At 52.0% G+C, this 23,480-nt stretch overlaps 1 protein-coding gene and 1 long non-coding RNA gene across 5 annotated transcripts; one reads left to right on the top strand and one right to left on the bottom strand.

The window, feature by feature from the left end:
• Positions 1–332: 332 nt before the first annotated feature.
• Positions 333–14,009, bottom strand: LOC124510981 (uncharacterized). Its single transcript, XR_006961790.1, has 3 exons — positions 13,612–14,009; positions 5,844–6,051; positions 333–526 (listed from the first exon to the last, which is right to left on the bottom strand). It is a non-coding gene; the product is annotated as an uncharacterized LOC124510981 (long non-coding RNA).
• On the top strand, positions 13,105–21,585 carry C5AR1 (complement C5a receptor 1). Of its 4 annotated transcripts, none has more exons than XM_047077760.1 (4): positions 13,105–13,225; positions 13,434–13,599; positions 14,230–14,371; positions 20,325–21,585. In XM_047077760.1, exons 3-4 carry the CDS (start codon positions 14,276–14,278, stop codon positions 21,375–21,377), a joined length of 1,149 nt encoding a protein of 382 aa, XP_046933716.1. In that variant the 5' UTR covers positions 13,105–13,225; positions 13,434–13,599; positions 14,230–14,275; the 3' UTR covers positions 21,378–21,585. The 4 variants fall into 4 exon arrangements, with proteins under 4 accessions (XP_046933716.1, XP_046933714.1, XP_046933713.1 ...); XM_047077759.1 differs by lacking the exon at positions 13,434–13,599 and having other exon boundaries at positions 13,209–13,225; positions 20,325–20,948; positions 21,102–21,585; XM_047077757.1 differs by lacking the exon at positions 13,434–13,599 and having other exon boundaries at positions 13,208–13,225.
• Positions 21,586–23,480: the final 1,895 nt, after the last annotated feature.

Here is a 23,480-nt window from a genome sequence, read left to right as displayed (position 1 = left end):
TTCCATCCTTTTTAAGGCCGAGTGATATTCCACTGAATGCACGTTGTATCACATTTTGTTCATCCATTGGTCTGCTGATGGACATTTGGAAACTCATTGTGTTTTAACATAAATAACATTTTATTTTATTAACAAATTTTAAGTGTTTATTTTCAAGAGAGAGAGACAGAGCACGAGCCGGGGAGGGGCAGAGAGAGAGGGAGACACAGATTCCGAAGCAGGCTCCAGGCTCCGAGCTGTCAGCACAGAGCCCGATGAGGGGCTCGAACCCACAAGCCGTGAGATCATGACCTGAGCCGAAGTCGGACACTTCACCAGCCGAACCACCCAGGCACCCCAACATAAATAACATTTCGAATGAAAAATGCTGTATTTTCCAAAATTAAAAAAAAAAAAAAAGTAATGAGAAGAGTGACATCACTTTACATTTCTGAGAATATTTAACGTCTGGCTCAATAGAAGACAACTGGGTTCTTATAGTTGCTTCTGCATTTGTTCTGTTGCAATGTTACAAGTCAGCTAGCCTCTGGAAAAAAAAAAAAAAAAGCCTGGTGAACTCCAGCCAAGTCACGGAAAGTCCCGAACATGAGCCTTTTAAACCCACTCCCCCTCCAGCTACATCATCCTGAAACTTACGTAGTTGTAAAACTGTCTTTAGCCTTCCGGGTCATGTACATTTCAAATATATATATATATATATATATATATATATATATTTATTTATTTAGAGAGAAAGTGTGAGAGCGTGTGAGTGGGGGGGAGGGGCAGGGAGAGAGAGGGAGAGAGAATCCCAAGCAGGCTCCACACTGTCAGTGCAGAGCCCGATGCGAACCTTGAGACGGTGACCTGAAGTCAGATGCCCCCCAGGCGCCCCCCGGGGCATGTACATTTCACATCTGGTTCTGGGTACAATTCTTTATCACTTAGTCACACTGCAGCCATGTAGTGATGATGGACTCACGGCTATACTGCTGCTAATGTATCCGTTTACTCTGGTCCGAGAATAACCCAGATCTGCGTGTGATGTACACCTACGGATGTTTATTTAGCGGGTGCATCCGGGGGTCAGCTGACTGTGGCCGGAAGGCTCTGCTGATCCTAGCTGACTTCTCCTGTACGACCGACCGGGGTCCCATGGAGCTGGACTGCCTGGGGCTGCGCATGGTTGGATGGCTTGCTGATCTTGGCTGGGCTCCCTCAGGTGTTTGTGGCTGGGCTGATCCTGGCTGGCCCCGGCAGGTGCATCCAGTGCTTGGGACCAACGGCCTATCCCAAGAATATCCTTCTCGTAGTAATGGCAGAGGTGTGAGCCCAACTGCCATGGTGCATCTCAAGCCTCTGTGGTCTGTGTGCCTTCATCCCACTGGCCAAGCAAGTTGCACAGCCTCTTGGTATAAAGGGGTGGGAGACACATTCCTTCCAAGGAGATGAGGCGGACGGAACGAAGGCTTGTGAAGGGTTACCGGATCTGCACGGGTGGTCATGTCCCATGTCCCACGTCGCCATAGGATGAGGGGGTGGATGGGGGCTGGGTGACCTGGGCGCTGGGCTCAAACCTGAAACTGGGAATCAAAGGATGGCCGTGCGGGCAGGGAGGGTATAAAAGGCATAAATGTTCACATTGTGCCCTAGAGGCTGAGGAGTAATTTACAGAGCAAAAAGTGTGTGTGTTGGGGGCGGGGGGTGCGTAGGTGGGAAGCTGAAAGCCATGTGATCTGACTCTAACCTGCGCCCCATGTCACTGCTGGCTTTGCTTCTCAGCCCAAACCATAGGGAGAGCCCGCGCGTAGGCTCTCTGGTTGAAAATCCCAGCTATGCCCCCACTCGACGGCCAGAATCGATGGCCAACCATGCGAGCGGGTCACCTGGCACGTCCGGCCCGGTTGGGCCTTCAGATGAGCACAGCTCCAGCCGACCTCAAGAGGCTCCAAGTGAGAAGTGCCCGGAAGTCCATCCACAGGACCATGAGAGAGGATACCGATTGGAGGCCAATTTTTTGTTTGTTTGTTTGTTTGTTTTACTTGTGACACTAAAGGACAACTGTGAGCTTATTCTTTTATTATGATGATGATTATCAAAAAAATTTTTTTAATGTTTATTTATTTTTGAGAGACAGAGAGATAGAGCATGAGTCGGGGAGGGGCGGAGAGAGAGAGGGAGACCCAGAATCCGAAGCAGGTTCCGGGCTCCGAGCCATCAGCACAGAGCCCGACGCGGGACTCGAACCCACGAACCGCATGCTCATGACCTGACCCGAAGTCGGACGCTCAACCGACTGAGCTCCCTAGGGGCCCCAACCCCTGCTCTTTCAGAGCAATACTCAGAGCCTGAGAGAGCTCTTTGTTGCCTGTCCCTGCTGCCCCAGGAGGCCTGGGGCTCAGGACTGTGGGGGACTGAAAAGTGTCCTTGCTGGCAGGGGACAGAAGCAGCGTAGAACCCTTAGGAAGTGCTTGCCCTGAGCCTGATAAGGACCGAGAGGAGAGTGTTTCATGTTCTCTGTTTTCTGTTTGATTACGTGCTGACGCCCGCACTTCGCTGTGATAAAAATAAACAAATGTGGTTTTTATCCAGAGAGAAGAGGTGGCTTGTCATCCTGGCAACTCTGAAGGCAGATTGTCAGGCAGGGGGCACGGGCAGGGACGCTGAGAGAGAGGGAAGCGACAGAGGGGACAGTGAGGGGGGGGCGGTGGAACCTGAGCTGGCACTGAGACATCTGGGGAAGGAGGTGTGGCAACTTGGGAGTCGGGGAGGGGGGTGTCTCTGAGGCCGAATGTGAAAGAGAAACGGAGGCACAAAGAGACGTCAAGAGATGCAGAGATGGAAACATGGAGACAAATGCAGGGAGAGAAGTTCCGAGAGAGAGACAGAACCCTTGGGAGGTTGGGAAGGACGGGGACTGTGAGGTTGGGGGGGGGGGAGGAAAAGAGGGAGAGACAGAGTGAAGCAGAGACAGAGGGAGCCGAACATGCCAAGAGAGAGGAGGAAGGACAGGGACACCTGAGCGGCTCAGTCAGTTGAGTGTCCAACTCTTTTTTTTTTTTTTTTAACATTTAATGTTTATTTATTTTTGAGCAAGAAGAGAGAGACAGAACGTGAGCGGGGGAGGGGCAGAGAGAGAAGGAGACACAGAATCCGAAGCAGGCTCCAGGATCAGAGCTGTCAGCTCAGAGCCCGATGCGCGGCTCGAACCCACGAACCGCGAGATCGTGACCTGAGCCGAAGTCGGACGCTCATCCGACTGAGCCACCCAGGCGCCCCTGAGCATCTGACCCTTGATCTCAGCTCAGGTTCTGACGAATCTCATGGTTCATGGGATCGAGCCCCACGTTGGGCTCCACCCTGACAGCACGGAGCCTGGTTGGGATTCTCTCTCTCTGTCTCTCTCTCTCTGCCCCTCCCCCACTCTCTAAAAATAGATAAATAAACATTAAAAAAAATAAGGAGGCAGGACAGATGACCCATCTGAGGAGATGAAGTTGAAGGGCTTGAGTTACCTTGAAAGCATCTCAGAGACACCAAGAGAGAGAAGGACAGAGGGGGTGGAGAGTCCCCCAAAGGCTGGGTGATGGGGGACAGAGAGAGATGGGGAGGAGCCACACTGACAGACTATAGCACCGAGCGGGGAAGATGGGGACACAGTGGACACGGGCCAGGAGAAGAGGGATGGAGAGAAGGAAACGCTGAAGTTCGGGGTGACTGAAGGAGGAGGAAACGCAACAAGAAGAGAGCGGATAAAGACTCTTTGCTTTTTTTAAATTTTAGAGAGAGAGTGAGTGTGAGCAGGGGAGGGGCAGAGGGCAGAGAGAGGGAGAGAGAGAATTCCAAGTGGGCTCCACGCTCCGCACGGAGCCTGCCGTGGGGCTCGATCCCACAACCCCGGGATCATGACCTGAGTCAAAATCAAGGGTCAGGTGCTCAACCCAGTGAGCCACCCAGGCGCCCTAAGAGGGGACAACGTTTCTGAGAAAGGGACAGGAAGGTGGTGTGCAATTAGATAGGGGGAGAGGCAAACTAAGGACTGGGAAGCGTGGAGTGTGGTCATCAAATGGACAGCTGGAGACGGGTGGTATCTGGGTTTGGGAAGTGGAAAGAAAGCTAGAGATGGAAACCAATGGACACTCTGGAAAATTCCGAGGGGTGCGGTTGCTGAGAAGCACCCAGACAGGTGCGTCTGTCGCACGTCCCCAAGACGACTTTCATGTTTGGCGACTCACCAGAAGGGCTCACGGAACCCAGAAGAGCTGTTAGAATCACACTTGTGATTTATCAGAGCGAAAGGAGAGAGATTAACGTCAGCCGAGGGGAAAGGTGGGCACGCGGCCTCCAGGAGAGACCAGGCGTGAGCTTCCGGTTGTCTGTCCCCACGGAATCGTATGGACAGCGCTCGCTTTTCCTAGCGAGGTCACGCGGCCGCACACCTGGAGCCTTTGCCAACCAGGGAGGTTCCCCTGAGCCTTGGTGTCCAGGGTTTTTGTTGGAGGGGGTCAGTTACAGGGGCATGGAGACCCCGGGGGCATTTTTCTGCCTCTCCCACCGAACAGTGGAATACAGCTTTGCAAGAAAAAGGAATTGGATACGGAACATTACACCACGTGAAAGACACCGGGCAAGAGAAATCACCTCCTACCTTACCCTTCCACTTACGCGAAATTCTAGGAAATTCAAACCGATCTGTTACGACAGAAGGCAGATCAGTGGTTTCCTGAGGGCAGAGGGTAGAGGGAGGGCTAGATTGCAAAGAACCGCAAAGAACCTTCTGGGCACTATGGAAATGTGTGTTAACTTGCTTGTGGCGGGGGTGTCACCTTCCTACCTCGTTCTCGATACGTGCTGTGTGTGGCACATCGATTATACTTTAATAAAGTCGTGAAAAATAGCACATAGGGACTCAGTGGTACACGTACTGGATTTAACAGGAGACTAGGTGTCTTCAGTTTGGCATCCTTAGCTTCACTCAGTTGCCACAAGCATTATAGTCATTTCAAAAGCTTTATTATGGGGGCCCCTGGGCGGCTCAGTCGGTTGAGCATCCGACTTCGGCTCAGGTCACGGAGCTCATTGCTCGTGAGGTTCGAGCCCCGCGTCGGGCTCTCTGCTCACCGCTCGGAGCCTGGAGCCTGCCTCGGGTTCTGTCTCTATCTCTCTGCCCCTCCCCTGCTCGCTGTCTCTCAAATATAAAATAAAACATAAAAAAAAATTTAAGATTTTCTTTGTCTCCCTCTGCCCTTCTCCCCCGCTCACACACTCTCTCTCTAAAAAAATAAGAATAATAAAAAGCTTTATTCTACTAAGGCGTTTCCCATTCGGTCATGATATTTTGACAATAACCCTGCGCACTAAACATTCTTCCCCTCGTTTTACAGAAGTGGATGGGATGGGGGAGGGGAGGTCAGAAACATGGCCAGTCACATACAAAGGTTTATCTGACGGCAAAGACCTCCATGAATTCTGAATTCTTTAAAAAAATTTTATTATTATTTTTTATTTGGTTTTAATGTTTCTTTATTTTTGAGAGAGAGAGAGAGAGAGATAGAGCAGGAGTGGGGGAGGGGCAGAGAGAGAGGGAGACCCAGAATCCGAAGCAGGCTCCGGGCTCCGAGCGGTCAGCCCAGAGCCCCACGCGGGGCTTGAACCCGTGAACCATGAGCTCATGACCCGAGCCAAAGTCAGATGCTCAACCGACTGAGCCGGCCAGGTGCCCCTCGAACTGTTACTTCTATCCATAGACCTTAATTTTTTCCTTAGGGTTTCTCTCTCTCTGTCCCACATGGAGGCCTTTGGGGACAGCATTTTCAGCTCACTCACTCATTCTTTAGCTGTATCCATTCGGCCATTCAACTCACCTATTAAGTTCTTTATTTCAGTAATTATATCGTTCATGTCCCTTGTCTCCAGTTAGGTTCTACTTCATAACTTCCTCTTCTTGCTTCAGATTTTCAATATCCTCTCTTGGTTCTCCACGGATATTTAGGATGCTTGTTTTACATGCCGTATTAGCTCCACTTCATTGGGTAGAGTTTCTTCCAAGCCTGACCGACAGGTTGGAGCCTCCTGGGGATGCCGACAATTTTGCGCTTCAGAAAAGGTAACAATTCAGTGCTCTTTAAACTTGATAGCTTTGCACTAGTTTTCTTTGAGCATTGATTTAGAGGTGAGGCAGAGAAACTGATTTCTGTTCGTCAGAAAAACAACAACAAAAAAAACCACACACAAAAAAACCGCGGACAGAAAGTGAATTACAGCGTCTGGCCAGAGCAGAGACAATTTCCTGGTTAAAAAAGAAATTGTCAAGGGGCATGGGGGGGGGGGGAGGAGACAGCGCAGGTGCCTCTCCCCGCCTGGGTTCACCCGCGAGGGCTGACAGTTTCCGGCACCTGGTCAGCCTCTCAGCTCGGCACCGAGGTGTCTCCTTGTGGCTTTTTCTGGCATCGCTGGACTTATTTGGACCCCAGGTGCAGCCCCCGAAGTGGGAGGGGTTGGGGCGACGCCGCCTCAAAGGGGGCAGCGGGTGATGACATCAATGCCCACCCCGTCCTCCCTTCGGTGGGAAGATCCCGAGGTCTGTTCTGCCTGGTTCCTCGCAGGGTCCCCAGCAGGGTCCCCAGCAGGATCAAGCCCAGGTTGCCCCCAACCGGTGGGCGTTAACACACCCTTTAATGGCCTTTCTCCCTTCTCTGGTCTCTGGTCTGTACTTCCTCACTCCTGCTGCCCTTGATCGACCCCCGCATAAACTACCTGTCAAATCACCGCTTTGGGGGAAACTCAGGCAAAATTGCGATCGTCTCCAGATCTTGTCCTATTTTCATTTTCTTCATATATATATATATATATTTAAACATTTTTTAAATTTTTAAATGTTTATTTATTTTTTGAGAGAGAGAGAGAGAGAAGGAGATAAAGAACAAATGGGAGGGGGACAGAGAGAGAGGGAGACAGAGAATCCAAAGCCGGCTCCAGGCTCCGAGGTGTCAGCACGGAGCCCGATGTGGGGCTCGAACCCATGAATCGGGAGATCATGACCGGAGCCGAAGTCAGATGCTTAACCGACTGAGCCATCCAGGTGCCCCTATTTTTTTCCCCATTCTTCAGACTTGGTCTTTTTTTGTGTGGGTGTGTGTGTGTGGGGGGGGAGGTGCATGTGAAACAGTTTAAAATTAGAGAATAATATCAGTGGTTTATTGCCAGGAAAATAGCTCCGCCTTCATATCAGGCTTTCAGCTGATTGCAAATGTGTGCCCCCCCACCCCCCTCCTTCCCACAAGGGGCACCTGGCTGGCTGGGTTGGAGGAGTGGGCGATTCTTGATCTCAGGGTTGTGAGATCGAGTCATGTCGAGTGGAGAGGTTACTTAAAAATAAATACACTTAAGACAAAGCGCGTACACCCGTGACCAAACACAGACCCGACAAAGGGCAAGGCTTAAAACATCTCCACAGGGCGACGGCCCCGGGCGGAGTGAAGGCAGAACAGGAAACTTGACCAGTTTTCCCCCATGAGGCTTGAGTCCAGCACTTGGCGTACTTTGGGGAGTAAGGGGATTAAAATTGGTGGTAAAGATGGATGAATGGGGCGCCTGGGTGGCTCAGTCGGTTGAGCGTCCGACTTCGGCTCAGGTCATGATCTCGCTCGTGGGTTCGAGCCCCGCGCTGGGCTCTGGGCTCTGGGCCGGGAGCCTGCCCGAGATTCTCTCTCTCTGCCCCTCCCCTGCGCACACCCTCTCTCGCTCTCTCTCAAAATAAATAAACAAACATTAAAAAAAGACAGGGAGACGAAAGACAGAACAGAGGAGAGGCCAGGTGAAGACAGAGGCCGAGGCTGGACGCGGCCACAAGAGCCAGGAGTATCTGGAGCCGCCAGAAGCTACAGGAGGCAGGGGTGAATCCTCTCCTGCCCCTATGGGAGGCGAGGCCCTGCCCTGCCCTCACCCTGATTTCAGGCTTCTGACCTCCATGCCCGGGAGACAATAAACTGCTGTCGCTTTAAGCCACCCAGTTGGCGGTCGTTCGTGGCAACAGAAAATGAATACAGCGGGGTTCTTATAAAATTGAAACACACAGGGGCGCCTGGGTGGCTCAGTTGGTTGGGGAACCGACTTCGGCTCAGGTCATGATCTCACGGTTTGTGGGTTCGAGCCCCACATCGGGCTCTGTGCCGACAGCTCAGAGCCTGGGGCCTGCTTCGGATTCTGTGTCCCCCCCCTCTATCTACCCCTCCCCTGCTCATGCTGTGTGTCTCTCTGTCTCTCAATAATAAATAAACGTTAAAAAAATTAAAAATCAAATCAAATCAAAACAAAACACACATTAACCACAGCACCCAGCAGTCCGGCTCCTAGCTCCCCGGACGCCCTGCAGCAGTGAAACCTTTTAAAGATTTTATTTGTCCGGAGTCTCTCCGCCCCGCGCGGGGCTCGAACTCACCACCCTGAGATCAACAGTCCTGGGAGGATGGAGTGCCACTCAGCGATTAAAGGGGACTTCTGCGACCCACACAGCGACAGGGATGAGTTGTAAACGTATGAGGCTGAGGGGGAGAAGTCAGATTCAGAAAGCTGTGTATGGTATGATTCCGTTTATAGGACATTCTGGAAAAGGCCAATCTGGTGACGGAGACTAGCGCGGCGGTTGCCAGGGGTTACAGGTGGGGGAGGGGCTGGCTGCAAAGAGGCCCCTCAGGGAATTTTCCGGGGTGGGGGGCGGGGGACGAGACTGTTCTGGGTCTCATTTGCGGTGGTGGTTACCCCACTCGGTGTTTTTGTCAACGCTCGCAGGACGGCACGCCCCCCAAAAATGGGTTTTGTCCTATTGGGTTCAAAATAAATAAACAATTTAAAAAGATCTTAAAACCGGCATTTTAGGATCAGAGATACCCATTCGCTTTGTATCCGTGCATTTTTATTTATTAAAAAATATTTTCTAATGTTTATTGATTTTTGAGAGAGAGAGAGAGAGAGAGCGAGCGAGTGTGAGTGGGGGAGGGGCAGAGAGAGAAGGAGACACAGAATCCGAAGCAGGTTCCAGGCTCTGAGCCGTCAGCACAGGGCCCCACGCGGGGCTCGAACTCGCGAACCGCGAGATCATGACCTGAGCCGAAGTCGGATGCGAAACTGACTGAGCCCCCCCAGGCTCCCCTGTTGTTGTTCTTGCTGGTGTTTTCCACCGAGAAGAGGCCCTCTGCCTGATGTGTCCTCCGGCTTCTTTCTCCCAGCTTCCCCTTGGTACTTCCTGTCACCATCTGGTTTCCAGGTTCAGCCGGGGCTGGAAGTTCCCGAAGTCCGTCTGACCAGGGTTAGAAGGTTGTGTGGGCCCAACCACTGCTGGGGCTGGGCCCACCACATCCTGCCTCAGAAGTTCCTGTGGCCACCGCTCAGGAGCCCCAATACACAAGGCCAGCATCTGTCTGGCCCTGGGCTTCCTGTGACAGCTAGCAGGGTGGTGGCTGGCCACCAGTGGCTGTTGTCCGTGGTGTGGTGGCTGCAGCCCCATGCTCGGCCCGGCCAGCTTCAGATGGGTAGTAGGAAATGCGGATTCAAAGTAACATGGGATTTAAGAAGATTTTATTTTATTTTTTTATTAACAAAAACAATTTTTTTTTTTTAACATTTCTTTATTTTTGAGAGACAGAGAGCAGGCAGGGGAGGGGCAGAGAGAGAGGGAGACACAGAATCCCAAGCAGGCTCCAGGCTCTGAGCCATCAGCACAGAGCCCGACGCGGGGCTCGAACCCACAAACTGTGAGATCGTGACCTGAGCTGAAGTCGGACACTTAACTGACTGAGCCACCCAGGCACCCCGGCCCATTTTTCTATTAGGTTGTCTTTTTTATTATTATTATTATGTCTGAGGGTGCTCACTGTGGTCTGAACAAAAGCGTCAGAAACCACCTAATCCCAATAGGCAAATGATTAAGTAAACAGATTTCAAGCCAAGAATGGATTTATTAAGCTGTTGAAAGGGGGGAAAATAGGTGCTTTCAAATGTATTCACAAAAACATTATTCAGAAAGCTAAAGTGATGATCTCACAGTCGTGGGATCAAGCCCCTCGCTCGGCCTGCTTGGGATTTTCTCTCTCCCTCTCTCTCTGCCCCTCTCCTGCTCACTTTCTCTCTCTCAAAATAAATAAAAGAAAAAATTGTGACAAAAGCACCTTATTGGAACAGTTGATGACATTTGAACATGAACTGCAGATTATATCAGTACTATATTTCCTACTGCTCTGTGGTAAAGAGGCATGGGGTTTCTAGCTCACTCTCTAGTGATTCAGAGAAAAGGGCGAAGATATATATCTATATATATCTATATCTACACACACACACACACACAGAACCTTTGTATCAGGTTCCCATGGCTTGCCAGCTCCCACAACTCCAGGAACCGATTTCTTTTTTATTTTATTTTATTTTTTTACATTTTTATTTTTTTTTTATTATTTTTTTTTAAATTTTTTTTTTTCAACGTTTATTTATTTTTGGGACAGAGAGAGACAGAGCATGAACGGGGGAGGGACAGAGAGAGGGAGACACAGAATCTGAAACAGGCTCCAGGCTCTGAGCCATCAGCCCAGAGCCTGATGCGGGGCTCGAACTCACGGACCGCGAGATCGTGACCTGGCTGAAGTCGGACGCTTAACCGACTGCGCCACCCAGGCGCCCCGATTTTTTTACATTTTTATTTATTTTTGAGAGACACAGAGAGACAGAACACAAGTGGGGGAGGGGCAGAGAGAGAACAAGACACAGAATCCGAAGCAGGCTCCAGGCTCTGAGCTGTCAGCCCAGAGCCTGATGTGGGGCTCAAACCCACAAACCGCGAGCTCGTGACCTGAACGGAAGTCAGATGCTCAACCCACTGAACCACCCAGGCGCCCCTCCAGGAACCAATTTCTTAAGACAAATATCCCTCTCTTCCTCCTTCCTTGCCTCACTCTCTCTCTCCCTCCCCTCCCCCGTTTCTTTATCCTGTTTTTAAAATTTTATTCCGAGAGAGAGAGTGGGGGAGGGGCAGAGAGAGAGAGAGAGAGAGAGAGAATATCCCAAGCAGGCTCCTCACTGTCCTCGCGGAGCCGGATGCGGGGCTCGAACTCGTGAACCGGTGGGATCACCACCTGAGTCAAAATCAAGAGTCAGACGCTTCACCCACGGAGCCCCCCAGGCCCTCCTATCCTATTCTTTTGGAAGATTTTATTCTTTTTTTTTTTTTTTTAAGTCATCTGTACACCCAACATGGGCTCAAGCTTACAACCCCGAGGTCAAGAGTCATATGCTCTAGTGACTGAGCCAGCCAGGCGCCCCCTCTTTGTCCTATTGGTCCTGTTTTTCTAGAGAACCCTGATTGATTACCTGCCGCGTCCCCCCCCCCACCCCCCCACCCCAGGCATATAGTGGGCGCATATTAAAGAAAGCCCAGCACAGGGGGCAAATGCAACGGTGCGTGAATCTGGGCGAAAGCCACACGGGAGTTGCTTGTAGTCTCCTTGCCACTTCCACTTAAGTCGGAAATTACATCAAAATCAGCAGTTGCAAAAAAAAAAAAAAAAAAAAAAAAAAATTCTGAGAAGTTCATAACTTCACCAAGGGTCTAGGGCACAGAAAACATTAAGAACCCACGGGTGCGCCTGGGTGGTCCAGTCCGTTGAGCAACCGACTTCCGCTCTGACCCGATCTCCCTGGTTGGTTCCTGGGGTCCAGCCCCGCCTCAGGCTCTGTGCTGACTGTGCAGAGCCTGCCTGGGACTCTCTTGCTCTCTGCCCCTCCCCCGCTCCCTCTCGCTCTCAAAAATAAGCAAACATAAAAAAAAAAAAAGGAAAAAGACGAGAAAACGTTAAGAACCCATGCTTTAAGGCAATACGCAGCTTTGGTCCAAAATTCTAAAAAAAAAAAAAAAAAAAAAAAAAGGGGGCGTGGCCTGGCTTTCTGAGTCTCTCCCAGCTCAAGCGCCCCCTTGAGGTCAGGGTCAGTATGACAGCACCTCCTCCCTACCAGCGCCAAATCCTCAGAAAGCGACCGTCCAAGTCCTTGCTGAGCGCCCCTGGACCACACCCGTGGCTTCGTGTAGCGGCACTAAAACCCGACATCGTGCACCCTCGTGTGGGTCCCCAAACACAAATACCACACTTGTAACAGCCTGGGGGAACGACTCCGAACTCTGTAGGGGCAGTGGAGATGGGTCAAAAAAAAATCTTTTTTTTTTCGATTTTTCTTTTTGGTAGGGGTGGTGCATTTCTTTTTCACGTGTCTTTAATTTTGAGAGAGAGAGAGAGTGCGAGTGGGGGAGGGACAGAGAGAGAGGGAGACAGAACCGGAAGCAGGCTCCAGGCTGTGAGCGGTCAGCACAGAGCCCCACGCGGGGCTCGAACCTACGAGCCTGCGAGATCATGACCTGAGCTGAAGTCCCGGCTGCCTAACCGACTGAGCCACCCAGGCGCCCCTCCTTTCTTTTCTAAGTAAACACTGTCTAACGTGGGGCTCGAATTCACAACCCTGAGATCAAAACTCATGGGCTCTCCCCACCGAGCCAGGCAGGCGCCCCCATTTCTGTGGTTCTAAGCCGCTCAGTTTGTGGCATTTTGTTACAGCAGCCACAAGAGACCAACGTAGGGTCCTTCCTCACCCCAGGCTTCCACGTGTCTCCGGGAGAACCCAGAAAGAGGCCGGAAACGATGGCTGTGCTCAGGGGGTGCCAACTTCAAAAGGCCAGGCAGGAGGATTTAACAGCCGGGCCACCTCCACGGACCTCTCTGGGCCTCCAAGCAACCTGGCTGGGAGGCTGGGGCTCTCTCACGATCCCTGCTCCCCAGGATCCCAGGGGGGTTTGATCCAGTTGGATCTCTGAGCTTTTCTGCACCTTCCCCGGGGCCCTAGAAGGTCCCACATGGGGAAACCAAGGCCAAGAGAGGGGTCGAGCCTAGATCTGGGCGGTGGCGGGGGGGGGGGGGGGGGCGGTGTCTCTTCTCTCTGGGTTCCACCCTCGTCAGGCCAGGAATTTCCTCAGGTTTGTGAGCCCAGCCTCCCTACTCTGGCTGGAAGGAGGTGTTCAGAGCTCTCTGGGTAATGCCCCACGGAAGCTGCCCCAGTTGGGGTGCCCAGTGCGCAGACCAATGAGAACCCCAGAGGGGAAAGACTGGTCATTTCCTTTCTGCTGTTTGCACCCTCCCTTGGGGCTTAAAAACCACAGTCTGTGTGCAGGACGCACCTTCGATCAGCGGGGAGCCCGGGAGACCTGAATATGGTGAGTCCCCCCCCAGCAGGATCATGGGGCTCAGGAACCATCTCCCTTCTCTGTCTCCTTGCTGGGTCTCTCTCTCTCCCCACCACTCCCCTTCTCGCTGCCTCTCCCTCTCTCTGTTCTCCGTCTCCTCCCTTCTCCCCTGAATCTCAAGACTCTCCAGGGCTGGGAAACAGCTACAAAGTAAGATCATCAAAGGGATTATCCCCAGGTCCTCAGGGCTGGGATCAGAAAGGTCCCTGGGGCAGGAAATCCGAGCGTTGGATCTGGCTAGATGGCATCTTCCTCAAGTGGAGAGATCCAGGAGGGGTCTTTCTGGCGGCGGGAAGGACAGGAGCAAACCCTGGGAGGCTGCAAAGAACCAGCTCGGAAGCAAGGTAGTTACTCACCCGGACTTTCAGATGTTCTGAATTGTAGAGACGGGGAAACTGAGGCCCAGGCAGGAGCAGAGATGGCCCGGGTCCTTCACGGGTGGGTGGCAGACCCAGGCTGTCCCGTGGGTTCTGTGAGTGTCAAAGGGAGCGGGTCTCCAGGCTCTGGGAGGGCTCCCGCCTGCCCTGCCCCCCCACCCCCCTGTGCCCCCAGGGCTGGGTCTCCAGAGAGGCAGGGCTGTGATTTAGTACCTGCCTTGCTAGAGGTTCTGGTCTTGCTTCATCTGGGTGAAAGAGGAAACGGAAGACACATTAGCTGACCAGGGAGGGGCTTGGCATTGCCTCACCCCACTTTTGAGGCCTGGCTGGGGCCAACAGGACTTTGCGAAGCGGACCGACCTTTGGCTTCGGCTTCTTCTTGCCGTAAAAAGGTCCCAAATACCAAAGCGGATTCAGTGAAAAGTCACTCTGCCCGCCCAGCCCAGAGCCTCAGACTCCTTGTCACGCTGTGTTGGATCCTTCCAGAAACAGCCTACAGGTGCTCAAGAACAGAGGTGAAGGGAATAGAGTAGGGGGTAGTTTGACATGGGGGTCGAGTTGAAATAAGCTTCACGTTCTGTCTCTTCTGTGTAATAGACGAGGAGACTCCTCTTTCTTGGGCTTCCTTCTCTTTACCTTGAAGATGGGGAGAACAATCCGACGATCCTCCGGAACTAGAACCTACGTCACAGGATCACTGAGAGAATTAAACGATACACGGAAAGCTCTTACGTGCATGGTATACAGTAGGCGCTCACTGCATGTGGCATGTCTATCGTTCCTTCCCCCTGCAAACAGACATACGTTCTGCAAGTTGGCCTACAGCTTGCTTTTTTCCCCTAGAGTAACGTATAGTATTAGTAACCAGTATTTATTGAGCGCTTACTGTATGCCAGGCCCTGTGCTATGCACTTTACATTTACGTCGAGGAGGAAGATACTGTTATCATCCGTGTATATTTCAAGGGGATTCGTCCTTTATTTTTGACAGCTGTGTGATAGTCTCCTGGGAGGGTCTCTCCCCTGTCAATAGAGATTTAGGTTGTTTCCCACGTTTTGTCTTTATTTTTTTTTTAATTAAGTTTATTTATTTATTTTGAGAGAGAGAGGGAGAGAGAGAGAGAGAGGCAGGAAAGAGCAGAGAGACAGGGAGGGAGAGAGAAGCCCAAGCAGGCTCCACACTGTCAGCACAGAGCCCGATGTGGGGCTTGAACTCATGAACCGTGAGACAATGACCTGAGCTCAGATCAAGAGTCGGTCGCTTAACTGACTGAGTCACCCCAGGCGCCCGTGTCTTTATTTTTTAAATTCAATGTTATTAAAAAAAAAATTATTTAGGGGCGCCTGGGTGGCTCGGTCGGTTGAGAGTCTGACTTGGCTCAGGTCATGATCTCACGGTTCGTGGGTTCGAGCCCCGCGGGGGGGCTCTGTGCTGACCGCTCGGAGCCTGGAGCCCGCTTCGGCTTCTGGGGTCCCCCTCTCTCTCTGCCCCTCCCCTGCTCACACTCTGTGTCTGTCTCTCAAAAATGAATACACGTTAATAATTTTTTAAAAATATATTAAAAATTTTTTTTTTTTTTTGCAATCTCCACCCCCAACGCGGGGCTTGAACTCACGACCCCGTGATCAAGAGTCGCACACCCTACCGACTGAGCCAGCCAGACACCCCCGCTATGTTTTGTCTTTGAAACCAAAGTTACATCTTTGGACCCAGGTCTGGGTGTCCAGACTGCAGATGCTAAGTCCGTGGGCAATTTCTCTTTTAAGAGACATTGCCAAAAGGCACACCAACCTAGACTTTCCCTCTGCCGTGCATCAGAGCGTCTTTCTTCCTGCCCCAGTGCCCTCTGCCCCCCCATCTGCACGGTTGCATCAGACTTTCTTTTGTGTGTGCGTGTGTTCCACATTTAAAAATTTTAATTTTATTTTTAATTTAAAAAAATTTACATCCAAATTAGCATAGAGTGCAACATTGATTTCGGGAGTAGGTTCCTTAATGCCCCTCCCCCATTTAGCCCCTCCCCCTTCCCCCACCCCCTCCCGGAACCCTTGGTTTGTTCTCCAGATTTATGAGTCTCTTCTGTTTGGTCCCCCTCCCTGTTTTTATATTATTTTTGCTTCCCTTCCCTTATGTTCATCTGTTTTGTCTCTTTTTTTTTTTTTTTTTTCAACGTTTATTTATTTTTGCGACAGAGAGAGACAGAGCATGAACGGGGGAGGGACAGAGAGAGAGGGAGACACAGAATCGGAAACAGGCTCCAGGCTCTGAGCCATCAGCCCAGAGCCCGACGCGGGGCTCGAACTCACGGACCGCGAGATCGTGACCTGGCTGAAGTCGGACGCTCAACCGACTGAGCCACCCAGGCGCCCCTGTTTTGTCTCTTAAAGTCCTCATAGGAGTGAAGTCATGATATTTGTCTCTCTCTGGCTAATTTCACTTAGCATGATACCCCCCAGTTCCATCCACGTAGTTGCAAATGGCAAGATTTCATTCTTTTTGATGGCCGAGTAATACTCCATTGCATATATATCCCGCATCTTCTTTATCCGTTCATCCATCGAGGGACATCTGGGCTCTTTCCAGACTTTGGCTCTTGTCGATAGCGCTGCTATAAACATGGGGGTGCGTGTGTCCCTTGGAAAGGGCACCCCTGTATCCCTTGGATAAATGCCTAGTCGTGCAATGGCTGGGTCGTAGGGTCGTTCTATTTTTAGTTTTTTGAGGAGCCTCCGTACTGTTTTCCAGAGTGGCTGCACCAGCTTGCATTCCCAGAGAAGATTTTTGTATTTTTTTTTTTAATTTTGTGTTTAATGTTTACTTATTTTTGAGAGAGAAAGAGAGAAAGCCAGAGCACGAGCAGGGAGGGGCAGAGAGAGAGGGAGGCCCAGAATCCGAAACAGGCTCCAGGCTCTGATCTGTCAGCACAGAGCCCGACGCGGGGCTCGAACCCACGAACCGCGCGGGATCACGACCTAAGCCGAAGTCGGACGCTTCACCGACCGAGCCACCCAGGCGCCCCCATATTTTTAAGCAATCTCTACACCCAACGTGGGGCTTGAACCCACGACCCCCGAGATCGAGAGATGCAGGCTCCACCAACTGAGCCAGCCAGGCGCCTCCGGTCCTGGGTTTTACCCATCACCCTAGCTCTTGGAGCGCCTTCCACATCAGAGCATAAACTCCTCATTCTTTGGGCGAGTGGCCCAGATGTGTTCTGTGGGCCGGGATGCGCCATCATTAACCCAGCCCCTCCCCTCTTGCTGGACCCTCTGGTTACTTCCCATCTTTGTAGGGGTGCTGCAGGGGCAAAGCTTTTCCCAGCCACTGGTCCTGGCAGGGTCCTGGAAGCCACAGGGTGTTCGAATCAGCACTTTCTTTTTTTTCTTCCCTGGCCTTATGAAATCAGCAAAAGGAAAAGGGCCCCCGGTGAGCTCACGCCTGTCACGTCCATCCGGAAGGCACTTTGTCAGCTGAGGAGTGTGAGAGCAGGGGAGTGGGGGCGCGTAGGGACGCTCCCTTTTCGGAGTCTGAGTCACTCTGTAGCCAAGGAGGCCTGGTTGCTGTGGAACCTGAAGTGCAAAAGCTACTGGCTTTGAACGCTGCATCCAAAGGGAACACTCACAACGAGTTTAACCACCTGCTAAAGGTGCGGGCGGCCCTACAGCCTCCTGCTGGGCCTGGCATTAACCCTTTAGTTAAACTGGAGCTTGGGGATGGGGGTGGGGGAGTGGAGGGAGGAGGGGGCTGGGTGGGTCCCAGAAGGAAATGGGAAGAAGGGGTGTGGGAGGGGGGGATGGTAAGGGGAAGGCTCCCGCAGGGGCTATTTACCAATAGAAATATTGCAACAAGTTGAGATTTCTATTTTGAAATGTTTTCACGCTTACCCAGATTCTCCGAATTTGCTTTATCAGTCAATCATCTGTCTATCATCTGTCTGTCTATCATCTTTTTTCCCCCCTGAACATTTGAGAGTAAGTTGTGGGCATCACACCCTTTGGCTCTTAAATACCTCGGTGTTTATTTCTTCTTCTTCTTCTTCTTTTTATTATTATTATTATTGTTTTTATTTATATTCGAGAGAGAGACAGAGCAGGGCAAGCAGGGGAGGGGCAGAGAGAGAGGGAGACACAGAATCTGAAGCAGGCTCCAGGCTCCGAGCTGTCGGCACAGAGCCCGACGAGGGGCTCGAACTCACAGACAGTGAGATCATGACCCGAGCCCAAGTCGGATGCTCAACGGACCCAGCCACCCAGGCGCCCCTCCCCCTCGGTTTTTAAAAACATAAACACAATACCACATCACCCTCAATAAAATTAGCACCGATTCCTTACTATCGTCAAACACTCCATTTTTACATTTCCCACATTATCTCAAAAATGTCTGATTTTCCGCTTGATTATTCCACTCCAAATCCAAACAGTGTCTCCATATTACCTTTGCCTGAGATGCCTCTAAATCTCCTTTAATCCATGACATTTCTTCGTCTTCTCTGTCTCTCTTTTTTTTTTTCTTTTTTACAGTGTCATTTCTTTGTGGGAGAAAGCAGAACATACCATTTGTCCCGTAGAGTTTTCTGCGGTCTGCTTGCGCTGATCTTGTCCCTGTGGCGTTATTATGTTCCTCTGTCCCCTGCTTTTCCTGTGGACTGGTCGTTTTTGATCTAGAACCTTGATTGGAGCCCCATTCATTTATTGGGCCACAATCACTTCACAGGCGGTGCTGTGTCCTTTCTAATGCGTCACATCAGATAGAACAGGATGTCCAGGCGCCCCCCTTAGATTTTTTTCCGACAGGAAGACTTTCCTACATCAACTCTTTATTTCCCTGAAATATATATACCCTGTGCAGAAATGGCAGGATAAACGCTTGATTTGTTTCTTTTCCAGAATAAAAAGGTGACCAATGGGTTTGCTTGGGTTTGTTTTTTTTTTTTTAATGTTTATTTATTTATTTTGAGAGAGAGAGAGGGAGAGAGTGCATGAGCAGGGGAGGGGCAGAGAAAGAGAGGAGGACAGAGGATTTGCCGTGGGCTCTTCGCCGACAGCAGAGAGGCCGATGTGGGGCTTGAACTCACAAACCTTGAGCTCATGACCTGAGTGGAAGTTGGACGCTTAACTGACTGAGCCCCCCGGGGCGCCCCAAGCTGGGGCCCTTTGAACGGCAGAGGGTCATTAGAGACCATAATCTGGGCGCTAAGGCGCTCTTTGTTCTTGGACACCTATATCTTTCTCTGTTCCTTTCATCCCTTCTGTCCTTCCTCTTGCGAGGCAAAAATCTATATCTTATTCCTATTTTTTATGCTTCATCTTGCCACCCCCCCCAATATTTTCTCTCTGCTCTGACCCTGAGGTTTTGAAACGACTTAAGCTAATGGTGATAGAAGAGTACGGGTCAACCAGGAAAGAAACCGAGGCACGGAGCAGTAAGGGAACTTCCAAGGGCCCAGGCAGGCTTCAAGCAGGACAGTCGGGATCTGGCCCCTAAGTGCCAGTGCTGAGCTATCCGGGAACCCGGAGCGAAAGGACACATGTGCGCCCCTCTACCCTTCGCAAAATATCCTCCCGTAGTTTGAACCGAGTAGAACAAATAAATAAAGCTCTGCTCAAATCCCCCGCCCCCGCCCCACAACAGAAACCACCTCATGAGCCCCAGCAGCGTGACTGTCCCTAAAACCCCGGAATTGCCTGATACGTTTACACACCAGTGTCCATTTGCAGACACCCCCCTGTCTGGGAAAGCAAACTGTGGTCTGATTGGACGGTTCCCAAGGCACAATCGTGCAAGGGCAGAAAACAAACAAAGATGGCCGCCTGTCTTTATTTAGAGTTTGGATGTTTTGTCCCCCCACCCCCCATGGATTTGGGGGAGGGGCGGGCATTGATTTTGATTCTTTAAAACATCGCATCAACATATTTACCTGGATGACTGAGTGTTGTTTTTTTTTGGTTTGTTTTTGTTTTTGTTTTGTTTTTTTTTTTTTGATTCCCCCTTCCTCCTTGCTTAAATACCAGGCCGAATCCCTGCCTTCTCGGGGGGAGCCACTCGGAGACAGAGCACGGAGCTGTCTTAGGGGGCGCGAGGCAGCAAAAGGGGGTGATGGGCGGCAGTGGGGTAGCCACCTGGGGGTATCATCTCAGTTTGTTGACGGCGTTAAAAAGAGCTAAAGAGCCGCGGGGCCCCCCCGGGAGGGCTCGGTCGGTTGAGCTTCCGACTTCGGCTCAGGTCACGATCTCGCGGTCCGTGAGTTCGAGCCCCGCGTCGGGCTCTGTGCCCACGGCTCGGAGCCTGGAGCCCGTTTCGGATTCTGCGCCTCCCTCTCTCGCTCTGACCCTCCCCCCGTTCATGCTCTGTCTCTCTCTGTCCCCAAAATAAACATTAAAAAATAAATAAATAAAAAGAATTCAAGAAAGAGCGAACAAGCTGTGTGTCATGGGGTACAGTGCCGTCAGAACGGACAGTGACCACAACGTTGGCAGCAGGACTAGGTTTTGCCCGCTCGGTTGCCGGATCCTGGGGATGTCCAAGGATTTTAGCAGGAGGTGGCAGGGCGGCAGGTGTAACCCCGTAGCTGGGTCTGGGCCCTCCGCATCCCCGTTTCCCTGGGGAGAAACCTGGGGCTCCAAGAAGAGGTGTGATGGGCTCCTGGCCGCATAGCTCTGATGGGCCCTTCTTGCCTCTCTCATCCCACCCAGGACTCCCTGAATTACAGCACCCCTGACTATGCTGATTATGGCTGGACCGTGGACCCGTACATGCCAGTGGACAAGTCTTCTAGAACCCCCGCCCTGTCTGCCCCGAATGTGACTGCCCTGGTAATCTTAGCGGTGGTCTTCCTGGTGGGCGTCCCGGGCAACAGCCTGGTGGTGTGGGTGACGGGCTTCGAGGTCCGGCGAAACATCAACGCCATCTGGTTTCTCAACCTGGCGGTGGCCGACCTCCTCTCCTGCCTGGCGCTGCCCATCTTGTTCACGTCCATCGTCCAGCACGGCCACTGGCCCTATGGCGAGGTGGCCTGCCGCGTCCTGCCCTCCCTCATCCTGCTCAACATGTACGCCAGCATCTTGCTCCTGGCCACCATCAGCGCCGACCGCTTCCTGCTGGTGTTTAACCCCGTCTGGTGCCAGAACTATCGAGGGGCCCGCTTGGCCTGGGCGGCCTGCGGCGTGGCCTGGGGCTTGGCCCTGTTGCTGACCATCCCGTCCTTCATGTATCGCGCGGTGCGCGTGGAGGCCTTTCCGATCAAGATGGAGTGCGGCGTGAGCTACGGGAAAGACCGTTTCGTCACCGAGAGGGTCGTGGCCATCCTGCGGCTGGTGGTGGGTTTCCTGTGGCCGCTGGTCACGCTCGGAATCTGTTACACGTTCCTCCTGATTCGGACGTGGAGCCGCAGCGCCACGCGCTCCGCCAAGACGGTCAAGGTGGTGGCGGCGGTGGTGACCAGCTTCTTTGTGTTCTGGCTGCCCTACCAGGTGACGGGGATGATGCTGGCCCTGTCCGACCCGCGCTCGAGAATCTTCAAGAGCGTGTCGGCTCTGGACGCCCTGTGCGTCGCCTTCGCTTACGTCAACTGCTGCATAAATCCCGTCATCTACGTGGCGGCGGCTCGGGGCTTCCACGCGCGCTTCCTCAAGTCCCTCCCCGCCAGGCTCCGGAACGTGTTGACCGAGGAGTCCGTGTCCCGGGACAGCAAGTCCTACACCCTCTCCACGGCGGACACCCCAGCCCAGAAGAGCCAGGCGGTGTGAGGGGCGCGCTCCCGGCCGCCCTCTGCTCGGCGCCCCCCCCTTCCCACCCGTGCGGTTTCTCTGGGCTCGTGGTAACCGTGACCTTGGTGAAACCGTATTACCCCCTTCCCCCCCGCCAAACAGCTCTCTGTCTGCGCGTGCGCGTGCAGCTTGTGACTAGGACACATTCGATACACAGAAGACAGATGGGAACGTCGTAACCTTTGCAGAAGAGTGAAGGGCGCCTGCGCGGCTCAGTCGCTTGAGCGTCCGACTTCGGCTCAGGTTCACGAGCTCCCGGTTCGTGAGTTCGAGCCCCACGTCGGGCTCCGTGTTGACGGCTGGGAGCCTGGAGGCCGCTTCTCTCTCTCTCTCCGCCCCTCTACCTGCTCATGCTCTGTGTGTGTGTGTGTCTCTCTCTCTCTCAAAAATAAATAAACATTAAAAAAAACTTATAAAAAATAGTGAGGTATTTATATCACTGGAGAGCTGGAACAAAATGTAACAAGCGTCTCAAAAGGCATTCTTGCTCGTTGATACGCGGGCGAAGCTTTTCTAAGCGGGTGGATCTAGGGGCGCCTGGGCGGCCTGGGGTTGAGCGCTGATTTCCGGCTCAGGTCATAATCTCGTGGTTCGTGAGTTCGAGCCCCGAGTCGGGCTCTGGGCGGACAGCTCGGAGCCTGGAGCCTGCTTCGGATTCGGTGTCTCCCTCTCTCCCTGCCCCTCCCCTGCTCACGCTCTTTCCCTCCCCCCCCCCCAAAATAAACATAAAAAAAAAGCCCAATTAAGTGTGTCGATTTAAAGTACAGTAGGTTAGGGGCGCCTGGGTGGCTCAGTCGGTTGAGCGTCCGACTTCGGCTCAGGTCATGATCTTGCGGTCCGTGGGTTCGAGCCCCGCGTCGGGCTCTGTGCTGACAGCTCAGAGCCTGGAGCCTGTTTCAGATTCTGTGTCTCCCTCTCTGTGACCCTCCCCCGTTCATGCTCTGTCTCTCTCTGTCTCAAAAATAAATAAACGTTAAAAAAATTAAAAAAAAATAAAGTACAGTAGGTTAAAATGTTACTCAATTGGGGTTAAAAAAAAAATGCCTTAAGTAAAAAAGAGGTTAGATGGTCCCGGTCAGAAGCAAGTGTGAGGGAAGCTTGCTGTAAGGGGAGGTTAAGAAACATTGGTTGGGCACCTCCAGGGGGGAAGGAGGTCACGCGGGAACTTGACGTTTTACTTTGTAAACTGCTGTTTCGTTTGCATTTCTCAAAATAAAAGAAAAAGAAAAAAGAAAAAAAAACCCAAGAAACTTTAAATTTTGGTTATCACCGCGGAGTCACGCGTAGCTGGCTGTGAGTGATAATACAGAGGGATCTTCTGTGCCCTTGACCTATTTTGCTATGGGAACACCTTGCCAAACGACATTACAAGATCACGACCAGGATGTGGACACCGATATACTCGAGGTGCAGGATATTTTCGTCACCACCTGGATCCCTCATGATGCCCTTTTCCAGCCCCCACCCCCCACCGACTGCCCTCCACCCTCCCAGCCTGGTCTGGGGCCCCTGGCCACCACGGTTTCACTCTCATCTTCAATTCGGTCCTTTCCAGGAACGTTATATCCATGGACTCATTCAGCGTGTAACCTTTTGACTTTTGAAAAAACTAGTCTGCTACGCTTGAATGATGAACATAGGGGCGCCTGGGTGGCTCAGTCGGTTAAGCGGCCGACTTCGGCTCAGGTCATGATCTCGCGGTCCGTGAGTTCAAGCCCCGCGTGGGGCTCTGTGCTGACAGCTCGGAGCCTGGAACCTGCTTCGGATTCTGTGCCTCCCTCTCTCTGTGCCCCTCCCCCGCTCACGCTCTGTCTTTCTCTCTCTAAAAAATAAACATTAAAAAATTTTTTCTTTGAATAATGAAAATAAAAAACAATAAATGTTGAAATGCTGTGCTACTTATAATTGACTGCAAAACAGTCTGTTTAGTGTTTTGTGTGCGTGCGTGTGTGCAGATGGGCTAGAAATATCGTATAGACCAGCGTCATTCAACAGAAACATGCTGTGAATCTCACAGGTAGTTTCCAGTTTTCTGGTTGTCACACTAAAAAATTGAGAAGAAACGGGGGCACCTGGCTGGCT

This window comes from Lynx rufus, unplaced genomic scaffold (genome assembly GCF_022079265.1).
Source record: "Lynx rufus isolate CCGP_SWC_20201006 ecotype Redwood Valley unplaced genomic scaffold, mLynRuf1.p SCAF_16, whole genome shotgun sequence".
Classification (NCBI taxonomy): domain Eukaryota; kingdom Metazoa; phylum Chordata; class Mammalia; order Carnivora; family Felidae; genus Lynx; species Lynx rufus.
This window is presented reverse-complemented; position numbering and strand designations above follow the sequence as displayed.